This window comes from Toxotes jaculatrix, chromosome 2 (assembly GCF_017976425.1).
Source record: "Toxotes jaculatrix isolate fToxJac2 chromosome 2, fToxJac2.pri, whole genome shotgun sequence".
Classification (NCBI taxonomy): domain Eukaryota; kingdom Metazoa; phylum Chordata; class Actinopteri; family Toxotidae; genus Toxotes; species Toxotes jaculatrix.
In genome coordinates, this window is record NC_054395.1 from 9,302,230 (window position 1) to 9,323,297 (window position 21,068).

Sequence of the window (21,068 nt, forward strand, 5' to 3'; positions counted from 1 at the left end):
ATGGGATTGTTTCTGCCCTACCTCACCATTCTGGTCGAAGCCTGCCACAGCCCCTTGCTTTAGCAGCCTCAGAGCTTAGTAATCCAGCACTGGGCACTGTTACACAAGGGAGGGTGGGAAGGAGCGAGGGAGATATAGAGACGAAAGGGGGGAGGGTGGGGGGTGCTTGTAAAAGTGTTACTGGGTTAGATAGAGTGAGACAGAGACGGTGAGAGAAATGACAGAGAAGAGGAGGGGGGTGCTTTGTAAGAGTGTTAGAGAGAGAGAGAGAGAGAGAGTGTGTGTGGGACGGGAGGGAGAGCGAGCAAGGGGGCGGAGGCCTTTTAATCTGGGATTTGGACGAGTATGAGCAGGCCTGATACCAGCGCTCAACAGTGCTATCAGCCGTCCCTCTGCCTTCCCTCCTTCCCCACCTCTGACGCATGTGACAGGACTGGCAGACTGGTCCAGCCACCGTCTGCTCTCCTCCGTCAGCCTCACCTTCTCTCTCTCTCTCTCTCTCTCTCTCTCTCTCCTACCTAAGAGGTCGGCAGCTGTCCGATGGCCGCGCTCCAAAACTCACTCTGTGATACTAAAGCTAACAGAGCTTTCTCTGGCTGTAACACAGACCATACCAGGCCGAGCCAGAGCTAGGTGCCAGGTCTCTGAGAGCTACAAGGTCCCTGCTATCTTGTCAGAAGCTAAATGCAACAGCTGTGTTGTCCGTGCCTGGAGATTACACCTAATCGTGCGTGGCGTAGTTACACCGGATCATAGTTAGCCCTCGCCAAGCTAAACCCTCAATCCAGCCAATTCAGCAGTATGCCATTAGGCTATTAATTTTGCAGGGATGGGTTAGGGAGATTTGCAGATGAGTTAGAAAATAAATGCAGAGGACAAAAGAATGGCAGAGTAAGACTTTAGCACAACGATTTAACAGCTATCTCAAGGGGCAAATACTCTGATTTCATTCATTTCATCCACTTTTCATTTATTTGAAAATTAGTTACCTCATAAATACCAGCTTTTTAATGACACCGTCTTTGTATTAGATTTAACAAATCAATAACATCAATCAATAACAAATTCTTTTGGCAACCATCCAATAGTTGCCGAGATATATTAAAAAAACAACAATGCCAACTCCATGGTAGCACAGCAATGTCTGTACAAAATTTCACGGCCTTCCATTTGATAGTTGTTGAGATCGTTTGGTCGTTTGGTTGATGGACCAATCGACCAGACGACCAGTGAACGACCAACATTGCCATCAGTAGAGCCACGCTGCTAGCATTGCTAAAAATATCATCACCATTAACTACATGGTGTTGTAAACTACACAAACCAAGATGCCTTCAGTTGTGTTTGTACCCAGTACACACTGCCACTAAGGCTACAGCAACAAACCAGAACTTTTTCTCTCTAAAGTCTCTATAAAACTGTGGAGATATAAAAGTGCAAGGCCTGCTTCGGCAATGAATGTTGGGATTGTAAAGACCCTTTACAGTTACAGCATTTTCACAGCAGAAAGCAAATGTCCATCACTAGACATAAATGTTGCAGCATGAAGCCTCCTATTCAGCTTGAGGGGACAACCAGGCAACAAAAGCAGACTTTTCACATTACAGGATTTCTGGATATAAGTCCATAAAAATGTAGTTACCTTTTGCAAATATGTGGGGCCACCAAGATTCAAAGCTGCCTAATTTAGCTTTAACACATCAGCCTTTATTGTCTCCATTCACATTTATCAAAATTAATTGACGACTATCTTACAAGATCCTTGCACTGCTTCACTTCACAGATCCATGTTAAGTTCCTCAGAACTTTAATCCATAACCCTTTAATACTGACAGCTAGAAGTAAGTCTGACTTTTACATTTTGGTGAGATACTTACAATAGTACTTTGTTGCACAGTTTGATTTTGGCTCTGATCCCAGCACTGTCCTTTTCGTACAAGGCAAATCAAACAAGACATTTTATTTTTAATTATGAAACTCATTTTCCCCAAATGTCACTTATGCAATCCTGGCTGGAAGGCTCTTGATAGGTTTCCTGGGAAGCCTTTTTAAGATCTGCAGTGAAACTATTATTTGGTGATCTGGCTGTCTGCGTTGTCTAAGCTCAGGACAAAATGTATTTGCCCTTTCTCTTTTTGTGTGTGTTGCTCTGTTTAATGATTAACATTTAGGTCATCACTCACCAAGAAATGCTTGTGGAAAAAGACCTGGTTACCAGAAACCAGTGGCATAAAGAGTCTCCTGGTGCTTGTTTGCTTACAAATGTTCAAGTGTCAAATTAACCAGATGCAGAAAATATGAGGCTTACAGTCAGTTCTGTTTAGGTATTTTTCAATTACTCCACATTTGGGCACAAAGTAAAAACTACACAGTAATTTTGTCCAGTTAAAGTAAGTGTTGATTTAATAAAATTACTGTGGGCTGCCATGCGTTGATTGTCCTATTATAACCCTAACACGGCTGCAGGGTGTCAATTCAAAACAAATTCTAAAGGTACAATTAACCCAGAGGGGAGCAGAATTACACCGGCAAAGTATTCGTTCTCACACTGTCAGTTAAAAACTCACTGCTACTCTCACTTTTTGGGTCTCTGGCCCTGATTCTTGCGACTCTGCTGGATGCCGGATGATTTGTTTGATATAAATGGCATATCTGAACCTGCTGGGGCTTTGTTTGCATGAAGTTAAAGTTTTGGTTTTGAACCCTCATGTTTTACTTCATTAGTAATTGCTACTGAGAGTTTATAATCTACAGGACAATTAATTACAAAAAGTAAATATATTTTTCAAAATACTAAATAATCTGACACAAAATTACAATAGGACTGTACAAATCCACTGTGTCAAACTCACAGTTTGTTTTAGGGAAACTCTCCTCCTGGATGATATGACTGATGTCCCAAAAGCTGTGTAGCCTTTTATCTGTGCAGTACTGTAGATCTGGGTTAGTAAGAGGTCTTTAAACCAGACTGAACAGCATGGCCTTCCTATACCACCTTATCCCTACCCTCTATCTCTCTTCCTCCCTCATCTCCTTAGATCATGACCACAGGAGCAGGAGTGACTCAGGGCTTTCCAAGAATAGGATTCCCTTTGACAACCAGCAGGCGCCCCATTTCCCTGCATCTGGCCTTGGGCAGTGAGGGATAGAGACAGAGACAAGACAAAAGAAAACGAGATTTCAAATAGCTTGGTTTTATCTGACGAGACATCGACAGGGAAGGGGAGAATAAACTGGATCTACTGTGAGAAAGACAGAGGCAACTGGGAGCTGCAGGTTAGGCCTCAGGCTGGCTGGGAGGAAACAGGCCCAATGTGCATCCAGCCACCGCTCTATCCTCTTACATAATGTCTCAAGTTCAATATAGCCCTGGCTGGCTATTTAAAGCACTCCCGTCTAGGCCCACTGACAAAAAGGTGATATACTTAGTAGCCGCAGCGTAGCATGAAAGCCTCTGCTGAGACTATATTGGTCACAGACAGGCCCCGGGGTGTGGATTTTGCTAATGTTGCAGATATTTTTAGCCCAGTTGATGACTGGGGGTATTTACATGGGGTACAAATCTCGCACACACCCCGTCGCTGAATATTTAACTTCTCTGTGTAGCACCAGGGAGTCAGCTTAGGGGAATTTGCTCAATTCTCACTCACTGCCAATCACTGCACATGTGAACGCAGATTGTTTTCAACACTTGCGCATATGTAACCCACCAGAAGCTGACTAACTGATTAACAAAAACACTAGTGACAAATGGTCAAAAGCTTTCAGGGCAGTTAGACAATTCTTTAAAGACAGATAGATAGATAAAAAACTAATGGCACAGGGTATCCATAGTTTGTGGCTTTCTGTATTTACATGGAGTAAACAGGACTTGTCAAACACAGTAGAAGTGGCACCAGGCATTATTGGTTAATAAGTAACTACTATGTTTTTTTTTTTTTTCTGAACAGACAAATCCAGCGTTTTTTCAACAGACAACCTGGAAACCAAACTTTCTGGAAAACAGAAACTAGTAAAAAAAAAAAAAAAAAAACTAGTAAACTTGGACTAAACACTGCACAGGGGAAATACAAAATGCTTAACTTAACAGTAACATTTTTCACAGTGCTATTCTTTGTTTTTTCCACTCAACGAGCGATTTTACCGTTTATAAAGGGACAGCACATAACAGATGTGGTTAAGTTAGGCATTCAGTGCAATCGAAACTGTGCACTGATAACAATCGTATTATTGAAAGCAAATCTATGGTGATACTCGGCTAAGATTTTCCACATCTCATTTCCTATGCAAAACCAAGGACATACTAGTTGGCACATAAATCATGCTTAAGACCTACATAACTTCATTTTGTATCTCGCAATCCCCATTTGCTAGAAATCTTAATATCTAAGGGACGGCAGGATAATTTTATTTATTGGTAAGAAAAAGAATTATTAGTTGCAATACTCAGTTTGAAAGAAACAAACCACTGAAACAATTAAACACCCGCAATGGACAGAAATATCACTCTCAGATATCAAAGCATGTCTTTGTGCTACAAACTTGCCAGTTTATGTAAGTGCTGAGTGCTGTAAGTGCCAGTAAAGAGGGGTTAGATGGTAAAAGTTAGTGGGTCATCACTTTGTTTCTCTTTTTCCAGCCAACTCATTTCGCCAGCTAAAGACAGTGAGAGAACAGCACTTTTTACTGAAGCACAATCAAATGAGCGTGACTTTAATATTCAAAGCCGTTTATCTACAGAGAGGACACAGAGGCAACAGCAGGTGTGGCAGTATTAACCTGATCAAAGCTAAGCTTGGATTTACATGGCTCAATGTAAGAGAAATGCAGTTCTGATATGTTAAACATCAAATATTTGACATACACTTAGTAAAGCATGTCCTTTCTACCTTTTTAAGCACTTTGCCCTTAAATGTTTAAGCACACGAGCATTAAGCAACATTCAAAGATCATTGGCATGTGGAGATAACATTTTTATGCTTCGTCACCATTGTTTTCTGTTTGAATAAAAATTCAGAACATGTAAAACGTGTCTGGAAAAAAAAACTAGCAGTTGGTTCAGAGCACTCCTGGAAATGTTGGCAGTGTTATCTTATTCCTCCACATGGGCTGTTGTTTTCCTGTCGGCTTATCGAGAAAACTGACTCACTGTTCTCAGCTGGTCAAATGAGTTTCAGTGACAGACGAGGTCTGTTCCATAAACAAAGGGGGGCTGAGGTGGTTTCCAATAGTGGAAAGTTTGTAATACTACAAAGAAACAACTGGTGTAATTTAAAAAAATGGAACAGCAACGTAAAGTGATTCTGCATCACTACTTCTTTCCCTGGACCCACAGTTACACTGCTGGCATTACAATGCTTAATCATTGTTACGCTGATGGTACAATTACAATAACAGACAGTACAAATGGTTCCTTTATGACTAAACCGCCATAAATCTTCACTACACGAACAATAAAAACAAAATATGTGGAAATTCCAGCCCTCCCCAATAGAGATGAACTAAAATCCTTCCTGAAATGGGGAGTTTGAGTGATTCTATCATCAACAGGAGGGCAGGTCTGTCAGATCAAGATGGCACTCACTGTAATATTGTTCCCCTGTGGTATTTCAGCTCAGGAAGTACAAAGCGAGCCACAGTCGTACGCATCTCGGCCCGCGACAAACCAGGGAAACTGGCAGAAATGAAAACAGCTTTTAACTTTGTCTCAGTGTTTTCCACTATCTCTGATCTTAGCCTGCTGGTGGCTGTGGCCCCCGGGGCAGAATTGATGATATAAATAGTTCTTATTTTCATAGTTTTTTTTTTTTTTTTTGCCACCATTCGCTTTTTTTCTCACCAACCTTACTGAGATTTTGTGTATGTGTGTAATTTAATCCAATAATTTGAATCACAGAAAGTGAAATAAAAGTTTAAGGTAATTACCCTAAATTTCTATTGTATATGTCAACTGGTCACCTGTTGGGAATCAGGTATATGTATGTACGTACGTGTGCACACACACACACACACACACACACACACACACACACACACACACACACTTTGATTGAGGTCCTCATCAGTATACACATAAAATAGGGGACCATCAAACTGCAAATACTCCATACCGATATTCCTGCAATAGTCTGATGGATAATCAGCCACTGCAGCAAGTTTACAAGGATTTGGATTGCAGTTGATAGCTTATGCAAAGCCAAGCCACACACAGTAGTAAAAAAAAAAAAAAAGTGTACGGGTATATAGGTGGATCCTTCCTGCAAGGTGTACCAGGAAACAACTAAAGACAATGGACCATGAGTAAGGGAATGTTGTGTGTTGCAGAAAAAAAATGTTGTAAAAAAAAAAAAAAAGTTTTCCATAAATGCCTCAGCCAGCCTGGTTGCTTTGCTGTTGCCAAACTCCCTTTGATGTGCTGAGGCCTAAGCCATATCCAGCTAGATTCTATTGTGAAAAATGCTATTTTCCCAAATAACATGGCCAGAATTCAACAGCCTTTGTTCTGTCAGAGGAGAAAAAAATGCCTTTGTGTATTGTGAAGCTGGACTAAAATCTGTAGGCTGGCCTTTTAATCTCAACATCAACATTATTTCACCGCTGCAGTTTCACCTACCAAAGGCGTACAGGACACAAAAGACGCACGTCAAACATCACGCGATACAACACATCTGCCATCTTTTCCACCCATATAGTGGTCAACTATTTGTATCAACTGTAAACTCTCTGTGTGCTAACTTTGCATTTTCTTCAGTCCACAACAGCCATAACGGCCAGGAGACAAGCCGACTGCTGGAGTCAACATTTCAGAGGTCACCTTGCACAGAAATCTGTACCAGGACAAACAGCTGTTACACTTGAGCAAAGTATTAGTTATGATCAGGACTAGAAAGAAGTGCCAAACTTTAAACAGCTGTATTTCACTGCACCAGTTCACATGCCACAGCAAATAAGCCAAATAAAACAGACAGCTCGATTAATTATTATTTTTACTTATACATACAGCAGGTAATATTATCTAACTCGCTGTGTATTGTAAAGTACCTGTAAAGGGCTGTTTAGGAGGAAATCTGATGTTACATGAATCAGTAATGCGATATCTAAATAAGGACTCCGTACATGTATCCATCCACGTTCACGGTGTTCACTACACAGTAACTCTTAATTCCTCGCATGATGAGCTGGTCAATGTTTCAGTGAGGCCTACAAATCATTGCTAGTGCACAGATGTGCATGTGGTTAATAATATATCAGAAGAGCACAAAGTTATTGTTGTTAGCCAGAATATACACACCATACACATTTATGAGTAACACAACACTTGACACAAAGCTGTCAGTGTTACGCAGGTCGCTGTACTTGATTTAAAAAGCTGCACATCTTAATTAAAAAGCAGAAAAAATTATCATTTTAATGCTACTCCTGGAGGAACTAGAGCTAAATATTAATTCTACTAACTATTAATATTAATTGGTCATTTTACTTTGGTATGAAATAGTTTGTAGTTTTAGTTTGTAACAATACAACACTGGAGATCGGACACTACTTTTGGTTTAATATTCCTATAAAAACGTGTTTTTTTTCCTGGTGGTTTTACTAAAGTGACCTTTTAAATTTGTTATAAGTTTAATACAATACTTTGTGTGCAGGGCTCAGATTCACAGGAAGCTATAAGCCAATTTCCTGCACTGTGCACAGAGAGAGAGGCAAAGCGAGAGGGCAGAGACAGAAATAGCCCACAGCACTGAATTAGAAAAGTATAAAGACTTTGGAATAAAAAAAAACTTGTGTGGTGTATGAAAATAGGTGTGAGGAGTTATGTAAGGAGGTCTGACTGAGCTGCAGTCCAGACAGAATTCATACCATTCACAAACACATGCACGCAAAAAGCAAATTAAAGTAAAACGTGAAAACAGAGCAAGGTGGCGTGCACTTTAATTAAACTGGCATTTCACTCTTCAGCAGCTGGTTAAATTAAAGGCAATTCAGCGTTTTATCAAAGCTCCCAGCGTCGCCGCACTTTAAGCGAAGTCAGTTACATAACTCACAACTCACAAGACAAACACAACATGAAGTTTGTTCGTGTGAAATTCAAAATCTGAGGCGTCTCTGCTGACTGGCTGTGTGGCGTGAGAAAAGTTGAGGCTCCCCCTGCCTTCTTCTCGTGCCAGCCCCACTTCAGTCTCACCGGCACAATCTCGGAGCGCTCGTGCAGCGTGAAGTTAAATGTTAAATGTTACCGCGCGACTAATGACGGTTTGTAAAACACAAAGCTCGACTTTACCTGCGAGATGTCATAGCAGTCTCTGAGAGCTGTCAAGCGTCTTCAAACGTCGCCCTGCTGCCTCAGCTGAGCCGCTGTGAAGAGTGAGAGCTCTGTTGAACCTGCGTGCTGAGCCACACACACACAACCACCGACACGTTTTCCGGTTATCACCTTCAAAACAAAGGCCTCGGTTGGAGAAATCTGTAGCAGGTGATTTTTTAAAAAAATCTTTTATTTTAATGACCAGCCATTTGAAATATTCCTGTTTACATTGTATTTTTATTCCTTAAAAAAAAAAAAAATCTCCTTTCTTTTTTTTGTGTACTACAGTTCTCTGATCTGTTCACAGGAATCTTTATTATGATTAAATCAAAATAAGATGTCTATTAGACGGAGATGCTGTGCCTCACACAGAATTACAACCTTTGGCTTGTGCTAAGTTTTCGACTCCAAACTAACTTTTAAAATTAAACATCATGCTGTAGCCTATTGTCACTTTTAAAAACGCTGTTTTGGTGAGACGACACATTCTTTTGTCCAGTGACCATTGTACACTTTTGTTTTGCATGATTATTTTCTTTTCCTGTTCTGTTCTGACTAAGCTCAGCTAACTTGGTGCTAGCTTGGAGGACATTGTTAAAGTTCTCAGTGACACATTCGGGTTAACATCAGAGGCTTCTTTTATTATAAGGGCCCTTTAAAAAAAATAAACAGAAATAGGTCATTACATCCTCACCTGTGACAGGATGACTCATGGTCAAAGCTGAAAATAGGAGCCCAGCTAAACAGTGTGTGACCACGTTGTTTAGATGCTGTCTGTGTGGATGAATGCTATGCTAATTATTAACTATGAGTAGTTGCAAAGATGACAGGCTTATAATAGATGTGCATGTCACCTGTTGACGAGAATAAAACAGCAGGACAGCAAAAGTTATTTTTACCCAGTGATTTATTTTATTTCCACCAATGATGCGAAAGGATTGTCATGAACGTAAGAGCTCAAAACTCCAGCAACTCTTGTGGTGTATAGAACAACTTTATTGTTAGACCAGTGCATTTTGGCCTGTGGCCTTCATCAGGATCGTAATAAAACATACTACATACAACATTTGAACAGGGAAGATACAGAGCAGAAAAAAGAACACCAAAACTGCATTACAAGCTTAGTAATGAACTTCTGCAGTGTTTTGCTCACAAGACGAAAGCTCTGCTATCACCTTGTGAGAGATAAAGCAGGTCTATACCTCCACCTCTGTTATGCAGTCATGGTGGTACAGCATCCCTGCTCTGGAGCATCCTGGCGGTGGAGGGGGTGAGGAGTGTAAGCGAGGCAGAGCAGCACTGACGTCACCAGCCTGCGGTTATCAGCAGAGGTTAATCTACTGGGGGATGGATGGGCTTATGCAATTGTCTGTGAGCCCACAGGCTTCACATCTATGGATTTGCTTTTCCACTGTTTGACCTGGTGTGCTGCTGTAGCCTACAGACAAACACTGAAATGATGGAGAGGGAATTTCTCCTCTCTGTGGAATGTCTGTTGTCAGAGTGCCAAATGCAAGGTGCTTGAAGCAGGATCCATGGATTTGAAGAGTTTATTGTCTGGGTCCAGTGATGACTGCAGGATGGGAGGACTTTACTGTCTGATCGATACATCGTGGAAATCATTGAGGAGGGTGAGAAATAGCACTATATTGGAATAGCACTGAGTGCACGTTTAGTGCTTAATAGTAAATGTGATTGATACAAGACTCAAGGACTTGAAAAACAAAGTCATTACCATTTATTGGGTGGTTGGGACACCCTTTGTATATCTGTATGTGTTAGTTTAAAGGATGATGGGAAACTTTTTTGTGCTGCAAGCGCATGTTTTAGCAGATAACTTGAGGAAATTGGTTCACTTTGGCTGCTGCATGTGTTGGAGAAAAAGGTCAGTCAAGCTTGTGTGTGTTTTTGTGTTGGGGGTCAATGACCATAAAAATGCTACTTTGACTATAATGGAAAAGTAATCTTGATGTAATAAGTTTAACCTCAAAGCTGGTGCTTTGAATTTTGAAGTGGACATTGGTTCTTTGAGGGAGAGTGTCACCTTGGCAACCAGTAATTTGTGTTGTGTAGTAATGTAATTTATGTGTATATTAATTTGAAAAGGCTACACTGCATTAATAATGACACTGACAAAAAAATATGATTGTGCACTTAATGGATTACACAATTCAAACAAATTCCAAGAGTGTCCTGATAGTTTGTCACAGACGTGAAAGAAAACAATGGATACCTGTAAGAGTAGAACATATACAACATTCACTTTTTACACAATGCGGACTGATGTCCTGTTGAGTCTGAGAGGGACAAGTAGACAAGCAGACTCAAGAACACAAAGCCTAGTTTCCCACCCAGGGGAATGGAAACCAGGATGTCCCATCAACCCTGAGGTGGCTGCTTCTATAGGCTTGTGGCCTTTGGCCCCTTTTGCCTCGAGACTTGCAAATCTGCCTGTCCATGGACTGAAAAAAAATGGAAGGGGAAACAAAGGGGACTTATACTGAGAGTGATGCAGCTGGACAGCTGGAGCGTTGTCAGAGAGAAAGAACTTTTATTACCATTTGGACATAAAAAGCCGTGAGAGAGGAACTTTGTTTCACAAAAATGGGGGTGAAGTGTAGTATGGTATGGGTAAAGTTTTTTTTTGTTTTAGGGCAGTAACTGAAACATTCTTAGAAGATCGTTCAGTGGTTTTCTAAGAACAGCTTCTTCCATCGCTCACAGCGCCGTGGTCTCTACTGGACTCTTGGGCCTGCGTTTGGCTCCGGTTGGAAGATTTGATGAAATTTATCCAGATAGGGCCTGAGTTTGTTGCATAATTCTAAAATCCACTTTGTCCATTGAAAAGACTGCATTACCCACTGTGTGTTTAAAATGTGCTGGCTGCCTCAGAAAGCTCTTGCTTCTGCAGCTTCTCACAGTCAGTTGCTCAACACATGAATCAAAATGAGCTTTCTTTGTCTCCCTGGTTCTGTGAATCCCGTGTCCTCCAAAAGACATATTTCACCCTGAACTGTCTCAACCCTCCAGCTCCCCCGGGTGTCACCCAAGCAGTGATCCTCTATTTCATTATTTAGTTATGTATACGGATGTCGCACTCTGTTTTGAGTTTAATTCCCATATAACCCTTTAATCAAACTACTTACACTTATTAACTTGAAAACCATCTTTCCACAGAAGGATCCCTCACTGGGGAAAACTATTTCATCTACATCATTTCATAGAGTTTTAATTAACACAACACAAGATGCAGTGTCCTTCTCTGTCATTAGCAAGGAATAAATGAAACTCATTAAATCTCAGGCTTAATGAAAATGCGCAAGACAGATGTGGGATGTGCTGAATGATGTATAAAGCTGTGCAGCACTTACTTTTTTCTCTTGAATTCCAGGCTTTCAATTAGCAGTACAGCACCAGAGACTGCTGTAGGTGATTTGAATTATAAGAAGTAAATATCATTGTAGCCAGAAATGATGTTTATTGATGTGCGCATGAGGGGGCAGGCTGAAATTGCTTTTGATTTGGAAAAACAGTTTGTCTTAGATGTCTCAATCAAAATGTGAGCTGAAACCTCTCATTAAGACACTTCACAGACTGAAGTCTCAATATTCAGTAATTTCAGGTGCAAATGCAAAGGTACACAGGCTTTTCCAACAAACTGTATTTACTTATTTCACAATTGATGGGCTCTCTTCTTAATGATGCTTATTTATGCTTTACCTATTAGTATTAAACTAAACCTAATATATAGCTTGCTTAGCTGTCATGGAGATTGATGGATCTGGAAAAGATTATTTTGTCAAAGTACTTTTACCAAGGTCACTAATGAACTTTCACACTCAAGAATGTCTAATAATTCATCCAACAAATACTTTCAGTTTACCACCATCTTGGTACTGTAAGTACTCAAGCTGCAAATGTGTATTCATCTGCAGATGAAAGTAGTCCCAGACAAATGTACTATTTACTCCTGTTTGAGGAATGTATTGGAAATTATTGAAACTTTTTTTAAAATAAAAGTTTACATCTGTGACATGTTTTTATAGACTTAAGTCTTCATTAGGAAACACTGAGCCTGGCGATGAGATCCACGGAAGCGAGGAGGTCATAAAGTACTGAGAGACACACGTTGTTGGTTTTGATCATGGTTGTTCACAATAACAACGGAACAGAATAAAACGAGCCCTAACTCCAGATGATGACAAAATCAAGATGGCTGACAAGAATAGGCTCCATTTGGTTGACATTTTATTTCATGGTGGTAGGAACACAAGACAAAGGTCATAAAGTTAGTAATGTTCAGGTCATGCCACTCTTACTCGGTGCACTGCCCTTTGAGGAGGTTTGCGCAGTCAGACAGTAGTTTACAGAGGCCAGACATGGAGGGCAATCCACATGTAGACATAAATAAGAAAAAGAAAATAGATTCCAAAAACAGTAAATAGAAGATTTTTTGAAAAAAGCCAGAGGGGACGTTTGCAGAGGCCCCCTGGGATTTTTTTGTGTATGAGCATTATTACTAATATAATTATCATTATTATTATTATGTATTACTCATTTACATTATGGGGATGAGGCTAATACACTGGCTAAAGTAAGGAAACAGTTATATGGATGACGTCTTTGTCACCAGCTCGGAGTCGAGGTGACCGGTTTTTAAGGCAATTCATAGATTCGACTCAAACCATAGACCGCAAATGTCTTTACTGTTCTTGAGTCCATCCAAATATACAAGAATGTCTCTTGTATTAAGTGTTACCACCTGAATGGGTTAAATTCAAACAGTGTGGTAAAATAATAAGACCAGTCTAAGGTTAATAGAGTGAGTGCTGGAATTTAAAAGTGTCTTGAGACACCAGAAAAGGGTTTCCTGGTGCGGCGTGGACACTCAGAGCTTGATTACACACAACACAGTTATAGCTTTAGGCCTATCCCTCCCCCATGTACATTAAGCATATCATTGTGTGGGTGAACAGACAAGTCAGACATGGTTCCAGTGTATATTACTAAAAACATAAACCTCCACAGATCACACATTTGCTAAATTTACACTTAAAAATTGCAGGGCTGTACAAAAACAGGTTGCTTGATGATTGAAGAAGGGAAAAATAATTAAGAAGTTAAGAAAGAAAAAGAAATAGTACAAGACATGATACTCAACCATAGACAGGCATGATTTTGTCTTAGAATATTGCCAAGGTTCTCATATCAAAACATGAGTGTCTTTAAGTCAACGCAGCTTATTGTGATTCAGCAAAGATGACTCCACATCAGCGCATCAGTTCACTGAATGTTACAGAATTCGCTCTAGTAATACAAACTCATGCGTTGCTATGTTAATTTGCAAGTACTGTAGGATTATGCATCTTTTCCCATTTTTGTGGCTGTTATGGCTTCAAAAGGTCACAACAACATCACAGTCTCTCTCTCTCTCTCTCTCAACAGTCGAAAAAAAAAACAAAACTCCTCCAGGAATGTTCCTAGGTCAAATACAAAAAGAAATGAAGTCTCAGGCAGAGTTTGTTGAAGCTTTTTTTTTTTTTGTTTGTGTTGACTGTTGTTTGACAGGACATTCCCAAGAGTAGTCACTCTCCCCATGTCGCTTTCCTTTGCTTCCTTTTTGCCTGTCCTTTTCTTCAGTCTTTGCTCTCAGCACCTCCTTAAGGTCAGATATGGTAACAACTCTTCCCTGTATGCACCATCCAAGGTCCTGCAAAACTTACTGCTCCCAAGTAAAATAAGAAAGACCCAAAAAGATACAGGGAATGAACAAGCATAAAACATTATTACGAGCTCTGTAGTTTCTGAAATTACATCAGTGGAAATGAGAGAAGAAAGGAACCTGTTTAAGTCGATGCAAATAAAAAAGCAAAACAAAACAAAAACTGACATTTTTTAAATTAAATTTTTTTTTTTTTTGAACAAAATGCGAATAAGAAAAACAAAAATAAAATCCAGATTCAAACCAACACTGCAGAAGTGCATGCATTTATAGTGGTCATCATTAATTCATCTGTTGATTGTAAAACAGAACGCACAATAGTACATGAGAAGCACAATTCTCCAAAGAGAACCCATCTTACATATTCACAGTCTCAGGTATTATTTATATACTCTATATTTATAACATTTATTCATGTCTATGACTCATGTTTTGACTTATGACTAATGATATGCGAGTCATTGTGGAATGCAGCGCTCTCTCCGCCATGTCGGCTTGCAGTGTTAGTAAGTCATATTTCAAAACTAAAGCCTCTGATGGGATTCAGATCGAGTGGAGAGTTTTTTCTTTCTTTCTTTTCTTTTTTTTTTTGGCGCTGTGAGATGGGGGTTGATCGAGTGGTTTTGACTGTGTACTTTCTCATTGTAGCAGCTTGACTGATATCTGAAAAGTCCCATTAGTTAAATACAGTGGGGCTGAATACAGAGTCTTGACAGCAGATGCCAGCTGGCTGCAGCATTACAGAACTGCACACGCCAGCTACAGTATACACTGCATCCAGCTCTCACGGGGGAGGGGAATGTATATCTATATAGTCATGAATGTATAGGCCATGCTTGGGGAATGTGGATGACAGATATGGCACCAAGACAAGGCAGTAACCAGAGATCATCAGCAAGGTCCACCAGTGTTCAAGTAATGAGTGAGGAACAGGGGCAGGCTTTTTTCTCAGTTGGTGTTTGTTTTAAAACAACAAAACTGACAAGAATAAAAAATATCTCTTTTTCACAGAGGTGCCTGTTTTTTGAAAAAGTTAAAGAGCCAGGGGAGCGAAGACAAAGGAAGTGTGTTCTGTGAACGGAGGTGCAGATTAAAAACAAAAGAAAAAAAAAACAAAATATATAAAACAAAAATTAAAACAACATATTCATTTTCTTTCCATATAAAAAGCAATGAAAAGTATACAAAAATAGAAAATAATTACAGCAGGAGACATGAGCGCTATGGAGGGAGCGGGTGGGAGGGTTTTCTTTTTTTTTTTTCTCATTTCTCTCAATATTTTGTCTCTGCCGGGTTATTTGGCGGCGGAACAGTGTAATATTTGGGGGCTGTTTAAGGCGTCCTCCACCAGGTGGAGCTCCACGCCGTCCACCACCACGTCTTTGATGCAGCCGACAAAGCCGGTGCTGTAGGCCTTGGGCAACCGACGGGCCACCGCCAGCTCCTCCAGGCCACCTGAGGGGAGACAGAGGGATTTAATTTAAAAAAATAATTCCTGTACATACATGTAAATGCTCACACGAAAGAAGAACTGAGGCGCGTAGCAGAAAATAATTAGTTACGACTCAGCTCTCGAACGTAGTAACTATTTTCATTTATTTGAAAGGGCTACTTCAGTTTTTTAGCAAAGGTCAAACGCCAAAAAAATGGTTGTTCTTGTTGTTGATTAGTCACAAAATCCCTTAATGACATTACTGGGGGTTATTTTCTCTGACAGAAGTCATTACGCAACTCTGCATGATTTTAGATCAGGTAAGATCCATGAAGTGCCCCTTTAAAGATCAAACACCAGGATAAGGTTTGGATTTCATAACAAATTAAACCTGTAGATGTCATTAAAAGGCTGCACCTGAAATATTTTTGTTGTAACATTTACCTATGGCTCTAAAGTAGTTACTTGTCTTTGTCAGACTGTATTATAGGCTTTGATTTTTGGCACGTTGTCACCATGTGATGAATATGACAGGATGACACTTTATTGGTCAAATCACCATGATCAAAAGGAAAGGAAGCCACAGAAAACTATGTTATGACTGACGAGAGAAAGGAGTCTTTTAATCTGACACTGCACACAAAGTGCTAAGAAATGTGCTACGAATAAAAGGTGGCGACGTGTAGCTAACACTGCTAACTACCCGCTTAGTCCTCTACTAAACATACCAAACATCACAAGGACATGAAAAACGTCCACACATGTCCTGAGTGTTTGACCTGTCAAATAACATGCAGTCAGTTCACAAATGTTAAAGGGCTAATTCACTCAACTTGAAACTACTTTCAATAAAAGAAATGGTCCCATTAAAAGACATGTTGCTTAAACGCTGTGATCATTCACTTCCATTTCAGCAGGGTGGAGGCTAAAACTGCATGGCTAGATACTGAAAAAGTTTGTTGAGAAAATATGTCTAATTTTGGTGAAAGTGTCTCCGAAGTGGATATAAGTTGGCTCACTCGTGTCCTTATCTATCAGTCACATAAAGTGTAAAAAATATTTTCTTAATGTGACAATATCACGGATTTGTACTTCAAAGTGAATGTTTCAGTCGCTTGTACTTTGCATTTTGCTTTGACTTCGTTTAAATTTTTCATTTTCTGCACTTAACTCTTCTATTTCAAATCATCCCAACCTCTTTTATAGTTTTTTTTTTTTTAAACTCATAACGGTCTTTTTTGCAGACTTAATGACCTAATTACTGGGTGTGGGGTTGGCTCATTTTCCCGTTCTCCATGGTGTTTTGAGCTTCTCTTTTGAGCGAGCAAACCCGTGGTAGTCATTAGTGTCTTTCTCAATAAATCAGTGTGAAAACGTCTTTATTCAAAATTTCATGAGATCTGGTCTTACGGGGAGAGATGCTGACCCAAGTTTTTGATGTTTTACCTGCTGCCATCCCCGCTCTCTCCCTCCTCCTCCTCCATCTCTGTTATCAACACTGTCAGAATCCTCCAGCATCCTCTTTCTTTCTTACCCCCCACATTCCCCATTTCTCCATCTCTTCCATGTTTTCTCTCTCTTTTTTTTTTTAATCTTTTGGGCTGAGAGTTCATATCCCCGCCGAGCTCTTTACATCCCCTGTCCATTCCCCTTTTAATCGGATTGTGTGCCTCTGAATCAGGGACCGACAGGGCTAATTTCATGCAAGTTACAGATGAATTAGTGATGAACAGTGAAAAGGGGATTTCAAAAAAGGAGAAGGGCTCTCGACGGGAGGGCTGTGTGAGGAATATGTATTCTTGCTGCAGGGCTCACTCAGCACCTGTTCCACTGCACTGCCTCTCTGTGTGTGTGTGTGTGTTTGTATACGTGTACCCGAGTGCACGAGCGAGCCTCGAACAGCTCGAACATCTAACAGCGTGTCTCTTAAATGTCACTCAGGCTGCTTCTCCTCTTCACCAGTGTGCACTTTGCATTTTAAAGAACAGTCCGACTTTATTTCACCATCCGTCCTCAATGTTATTTCCTCAGAATGTTCAATCCTGCCGTGCCATGTGTGTTCTTTCGAAAACGATTTCTCTTTGCCAAGTTCAGACCAAATTGAACTGGAGGTAGATAACGGGCTGACTTTGGTCATTTTCAATTCAGGAGAGCAGACAACTTTTGAGTTAGTCAGATAGCCTTTCATTTCTCAGCTCAATACCTGAATAGGCCTGGACATTTTTTTTGCACAAAACGCAATCTTTTTTCCCTGCCACAGACTTTGCTTATCCTCTGCAATGCCAATGAGTTCATTGCTCATTTCTGGCAGCCTTCTACCAGTGGCTAGGATGAAAAAGTACTACAGAATTACAAGTATTCCCCTGGCTTGATGTACGGTATTTGTAGACACATTTTCAAGTGTGAATGACATGTATGGGTACCTACCCAACCAGAGTGCTCCGTCTGTGTCCAGCTGTGTTGCTGCCAAAGGCGACGACCCTGTCACTGCTGCCTCATTGCCAACCTGTAGAGAGCCGTCTCTAAGTGCTCTGAGGAGGAGAAAGAGAAAGCGAGACGTGCGGTTGGAAGTTGGTCTGATGGATGCACGTCTCACTGAATAGCTGTAAATTGCAGTTTCATTTAATCTGAAGCATCAGGACTCTATTGCTCCACTGCCAGCACGCTAAGCACTCACATAACTGCCTTTGCCAAGCAGCATTCTAAATATGCCTGTCTACCTGCTAACAAATGCGGCTGCAGCGCCATTCATTTTAGGTGGCTCCGTGCTATGCATTAGCACACACTTAAGAATAGTGACGACGGGACTAATTTGACCCCACTAAAGTGGGTTTCCAACCGAGAGAGCGGGTCATTAAAGACGAGCCGCAAACACAGACAGCTATGTAACTAAGTGAGCTCTGTGCCACATGCTGCGATTTACACCATCATCAACATCCAAATTATGTCATCTTCCAGCAACTCATGTGGTCTCCCTGTAAGCCTGGGATGAGATCTGGCCAAATCCCTGTTTGAAATAGATGCAGCAGCTTTTCGAGGACTGATTATTCTTGCCTTACGCGATGAAACCAATCTAATTATCCCCCGTACTTCCATTCTCAGCCATGCTGAAAGCAAATGTTCTGCAGCTATAAAGCAGAGATCACACGGAAAGGTGTTAAGTGGGTCATTTTCAAAGTTCGGGCAGTTCATTTGTTTCTTAATGAAGGAATCCATTAGTGTCACATCACCATGAGGCAAAAAGTGTTGCACACTTTTGTGCTAAAACCTTTATTATTGTGTCTATGGGTTATTTCTGTTAGTGTATAGTGTAGCCACATGCTATGGGTGTACAATTCTGCAGGTGTACAGGTAGGTAAAAAATGTTTACGAGACTAAGTTACCAATTGAGGGAAGCAGGCTGCAGCAGCTTACTGTGCCACAACCAGTAAGCTGGTGTTTGTGGTAATTTAAAGGATTGTAGCTCAGATTCAGAAAAGGAGAATATACACAGCTAAAGCACAGAGTCAACTGAGCATGATAACATGACAAGAACACAACCATGACGGCGCATGCTGAAAAACAGGTAACCGTGTTAGCTGATACTGTGGTTACCTACTGCATATTCTTAATTTAATTTCTGTTGAATAACAATAACAAACCTGAGGGCAGCACAGGAATACTGCACTATAACTTTGGTCTTTAATTTTATCTTTTTTTTCCTTTAAAGGCTACTTTCATTTTAATTTTCTTTTTTTTTTTTTTTTTTTAATGTTGCTCTAATGCATTTCTTTGACTATATAAGGCATTTTGGCTTGTGTCTGTTTTTGAGAGGTGCTTCATTAATAAAGTTGCCTTGCCAGCTGTACACACTGCACAGCCAGTGGGGAGCTGTTAATAATACCCCAGCAGCTAATTTTTGCCCCAGGGCTTTATAGCAGGTAAATTCCTCCACGTATGTCCACAGATATTATGTCTTCAAATAGAATCATTGTTTGTAGTGAATATACTGTATGTATCCAATGTATCTGCTAATACAGATGCTGTTCTGAATATTTTGTTTATTTTATTCATTTATTTCCTCTGTAAATTTCCCATAAAATGCCAAAATGTGTTGGGATGTTGCCACATGTTCTTCCTCTTTGAGCATTCATTAATGTGTCTAAGCAATTTGATGCGCAATGCGTCATACTCATGCATGACCAACCATGAAAATAACCTTAATCTGAAACTAATCAGAGTCATCTCAGCGCAAGGGATCACTGTGTAGCAGAGGATTTTTGCAAGGGATCACACACTTTGCATCAACACAAATACAATATGGATTAAGTCTAATCCTGGTCTAGCTGTAAAAGCTTTCACTCCTGATACCTGACTACCTGCCACCTCCCATCTTACCTGCTGGCCTTAATGCGTATCCAGCGGTTGGTGTCGACCCGCACCGAGGAGCGCAGCACCACAGGTTTGGAGCCCAAATCGTACGTCATCTGGACGTGTCCGTCCACAATGGCCAGAGCGATGTAGTCTGAGCGTTCCACGCCCTTCCCGCTCCACAGCACCAGGCCCTGGGTCGCCTCTGTCCGGATGCTCAGCTCAAATTTGTTCACCAGCAGAGCCTTCTCGCTAGAAGAACAGAAAATACATTAGTTAGCTTGTGGTCCAATTCATCAAAAAGAAAATTCTAATCTTTGCTGTAGATGGCACAGCTCAGTTGGTGCTTGTGTCATTTGTAGAAGCATTTGTGAAGTACGTGATTTTTCTGGAGAATCAGGAGGCAGACAGAGTTTAGGAGTAGCAGGGGGCTGTTTTGCTATTAGCTTTCCTACATCCTATTGAGCCTGAACTGCAGCGCTGCTCAGTTCTTCCTGTGTTGCTTCGTGTACGTGTGCTGTTTAGGCAGCTGTTTGATCTCCAGTCCCCTGACTGCTACAACTGTGAGGGTGATTTGGATGCAGAGACTAGTAAGTACTAAGAGGCGCTGTAGATCATTGTCACTGATGTGTGAGACGAATACACGCTGTAATGTGCCTCTGCTGTACGCCATCGCATATCCATACCTGCATACAAATACACTTGAAGTCTCTCTGTTCTTTGGGAGTCCAGCAGCGATACAGTAGACTTCAAGAGAATCGTACCTTTAATTTGTGTGTGTTTACGATTGTGTGAGCGTGTCATCAATCAGCATCTGTGCAACTGTCTGCACATATGCCAAATGGATCTACTTCCACCTTCTTCGAAGGGTATTTAAACACAGACAAAAACAAGGTGAGAACACATACGACAAAGAGCCAGCGACACGAGGATAAAAAAAATAAAAATAAAAAACACAACAGCAGCACAGAGCTGAAGATTAGACAAGACAGACAACGAGACAAAGGAGTCAGCATAGCAAACACAGAGGCTCATGGGAGTACAAACAGGACAAGAAATGAAAGGGGATAAAGAGAAGTTCAGGGAGGTGCCTTCTCCTTAAACTGTAAGAAGTTTTTTTTTCTGTGAGTATTTATATTCAGTAGTGAGCAAGAATAAAAAAGAAGCAATGGGATGATATTTAGCTTTGGAGTTTGATGACTGTTGGCCTAAGGCGAGGCAGCTCTGACAGCACAGACCAACAATAATGCTAGTTCATC

At 40.7% G+C, this 21,068-nt stretch overlaps 2 protein-coding genes across 13 annotated transcripts in view; both read right to left on the minus strand.

The window, feature by feature from the left end:
- The window catches only part of ptpn11b (protein tyrosine phosphatase non-receptor type 11b), a 38,474-nt gene extending 30,098 nt beyond the window's left edge, over positions 1–8,376 (minus strand). For 10 of the 11 annotated variants that reach the window (XR_005894673.1, XR_005894668.1, XR_005894672.1 and 7 more), the window contains exon 1: positions 8,282–8,376. Coding sequence is in view for 5 of the 11 variants with exons in the window: in XM_041047432.1 (XP_040903366.1) it covers positions 8,282–8,295 (14 nt within the window). In the remaining 6 variants the exon portion in view is untranslated. Of the gene's footprint in view, positions 1–21; positions 95–8,281 lie in introns of those variants that run through there. The other variant, XM_041047450.1, reaches the window with a different exon arrangement.
- Positions 8,377–13,807: 5,431 nt separating this feature from the next.
- Positions 13,808–21,068, minus strand: part of agrn (agrin) — a 239,676-nt gene continuing 232,415 nt past the window's right edge. For both annotated transcript variants that reach the window (XM_041049152.1, XM_041049160.1), the window contains 3 exons: positions 19,837–20,061; positions 17,887–17,990; positions 13,808–15,482 (listed from right to left, as the gene is read on the minus strand). In XM_041049152.1, the coding sequence (XP_040905086.1) occupies positions 15,322–15,482; positions 17,887–17,990; positions 19,837–20,061 (490 nt within the window). In that variant the 3' untranslated portion in view covers positions 13,808–15,321. The remainder of the gene's footprint in view (positions 15,483–17,886; positions 17,991–19,836; positions 20,062–21,068) is intronic.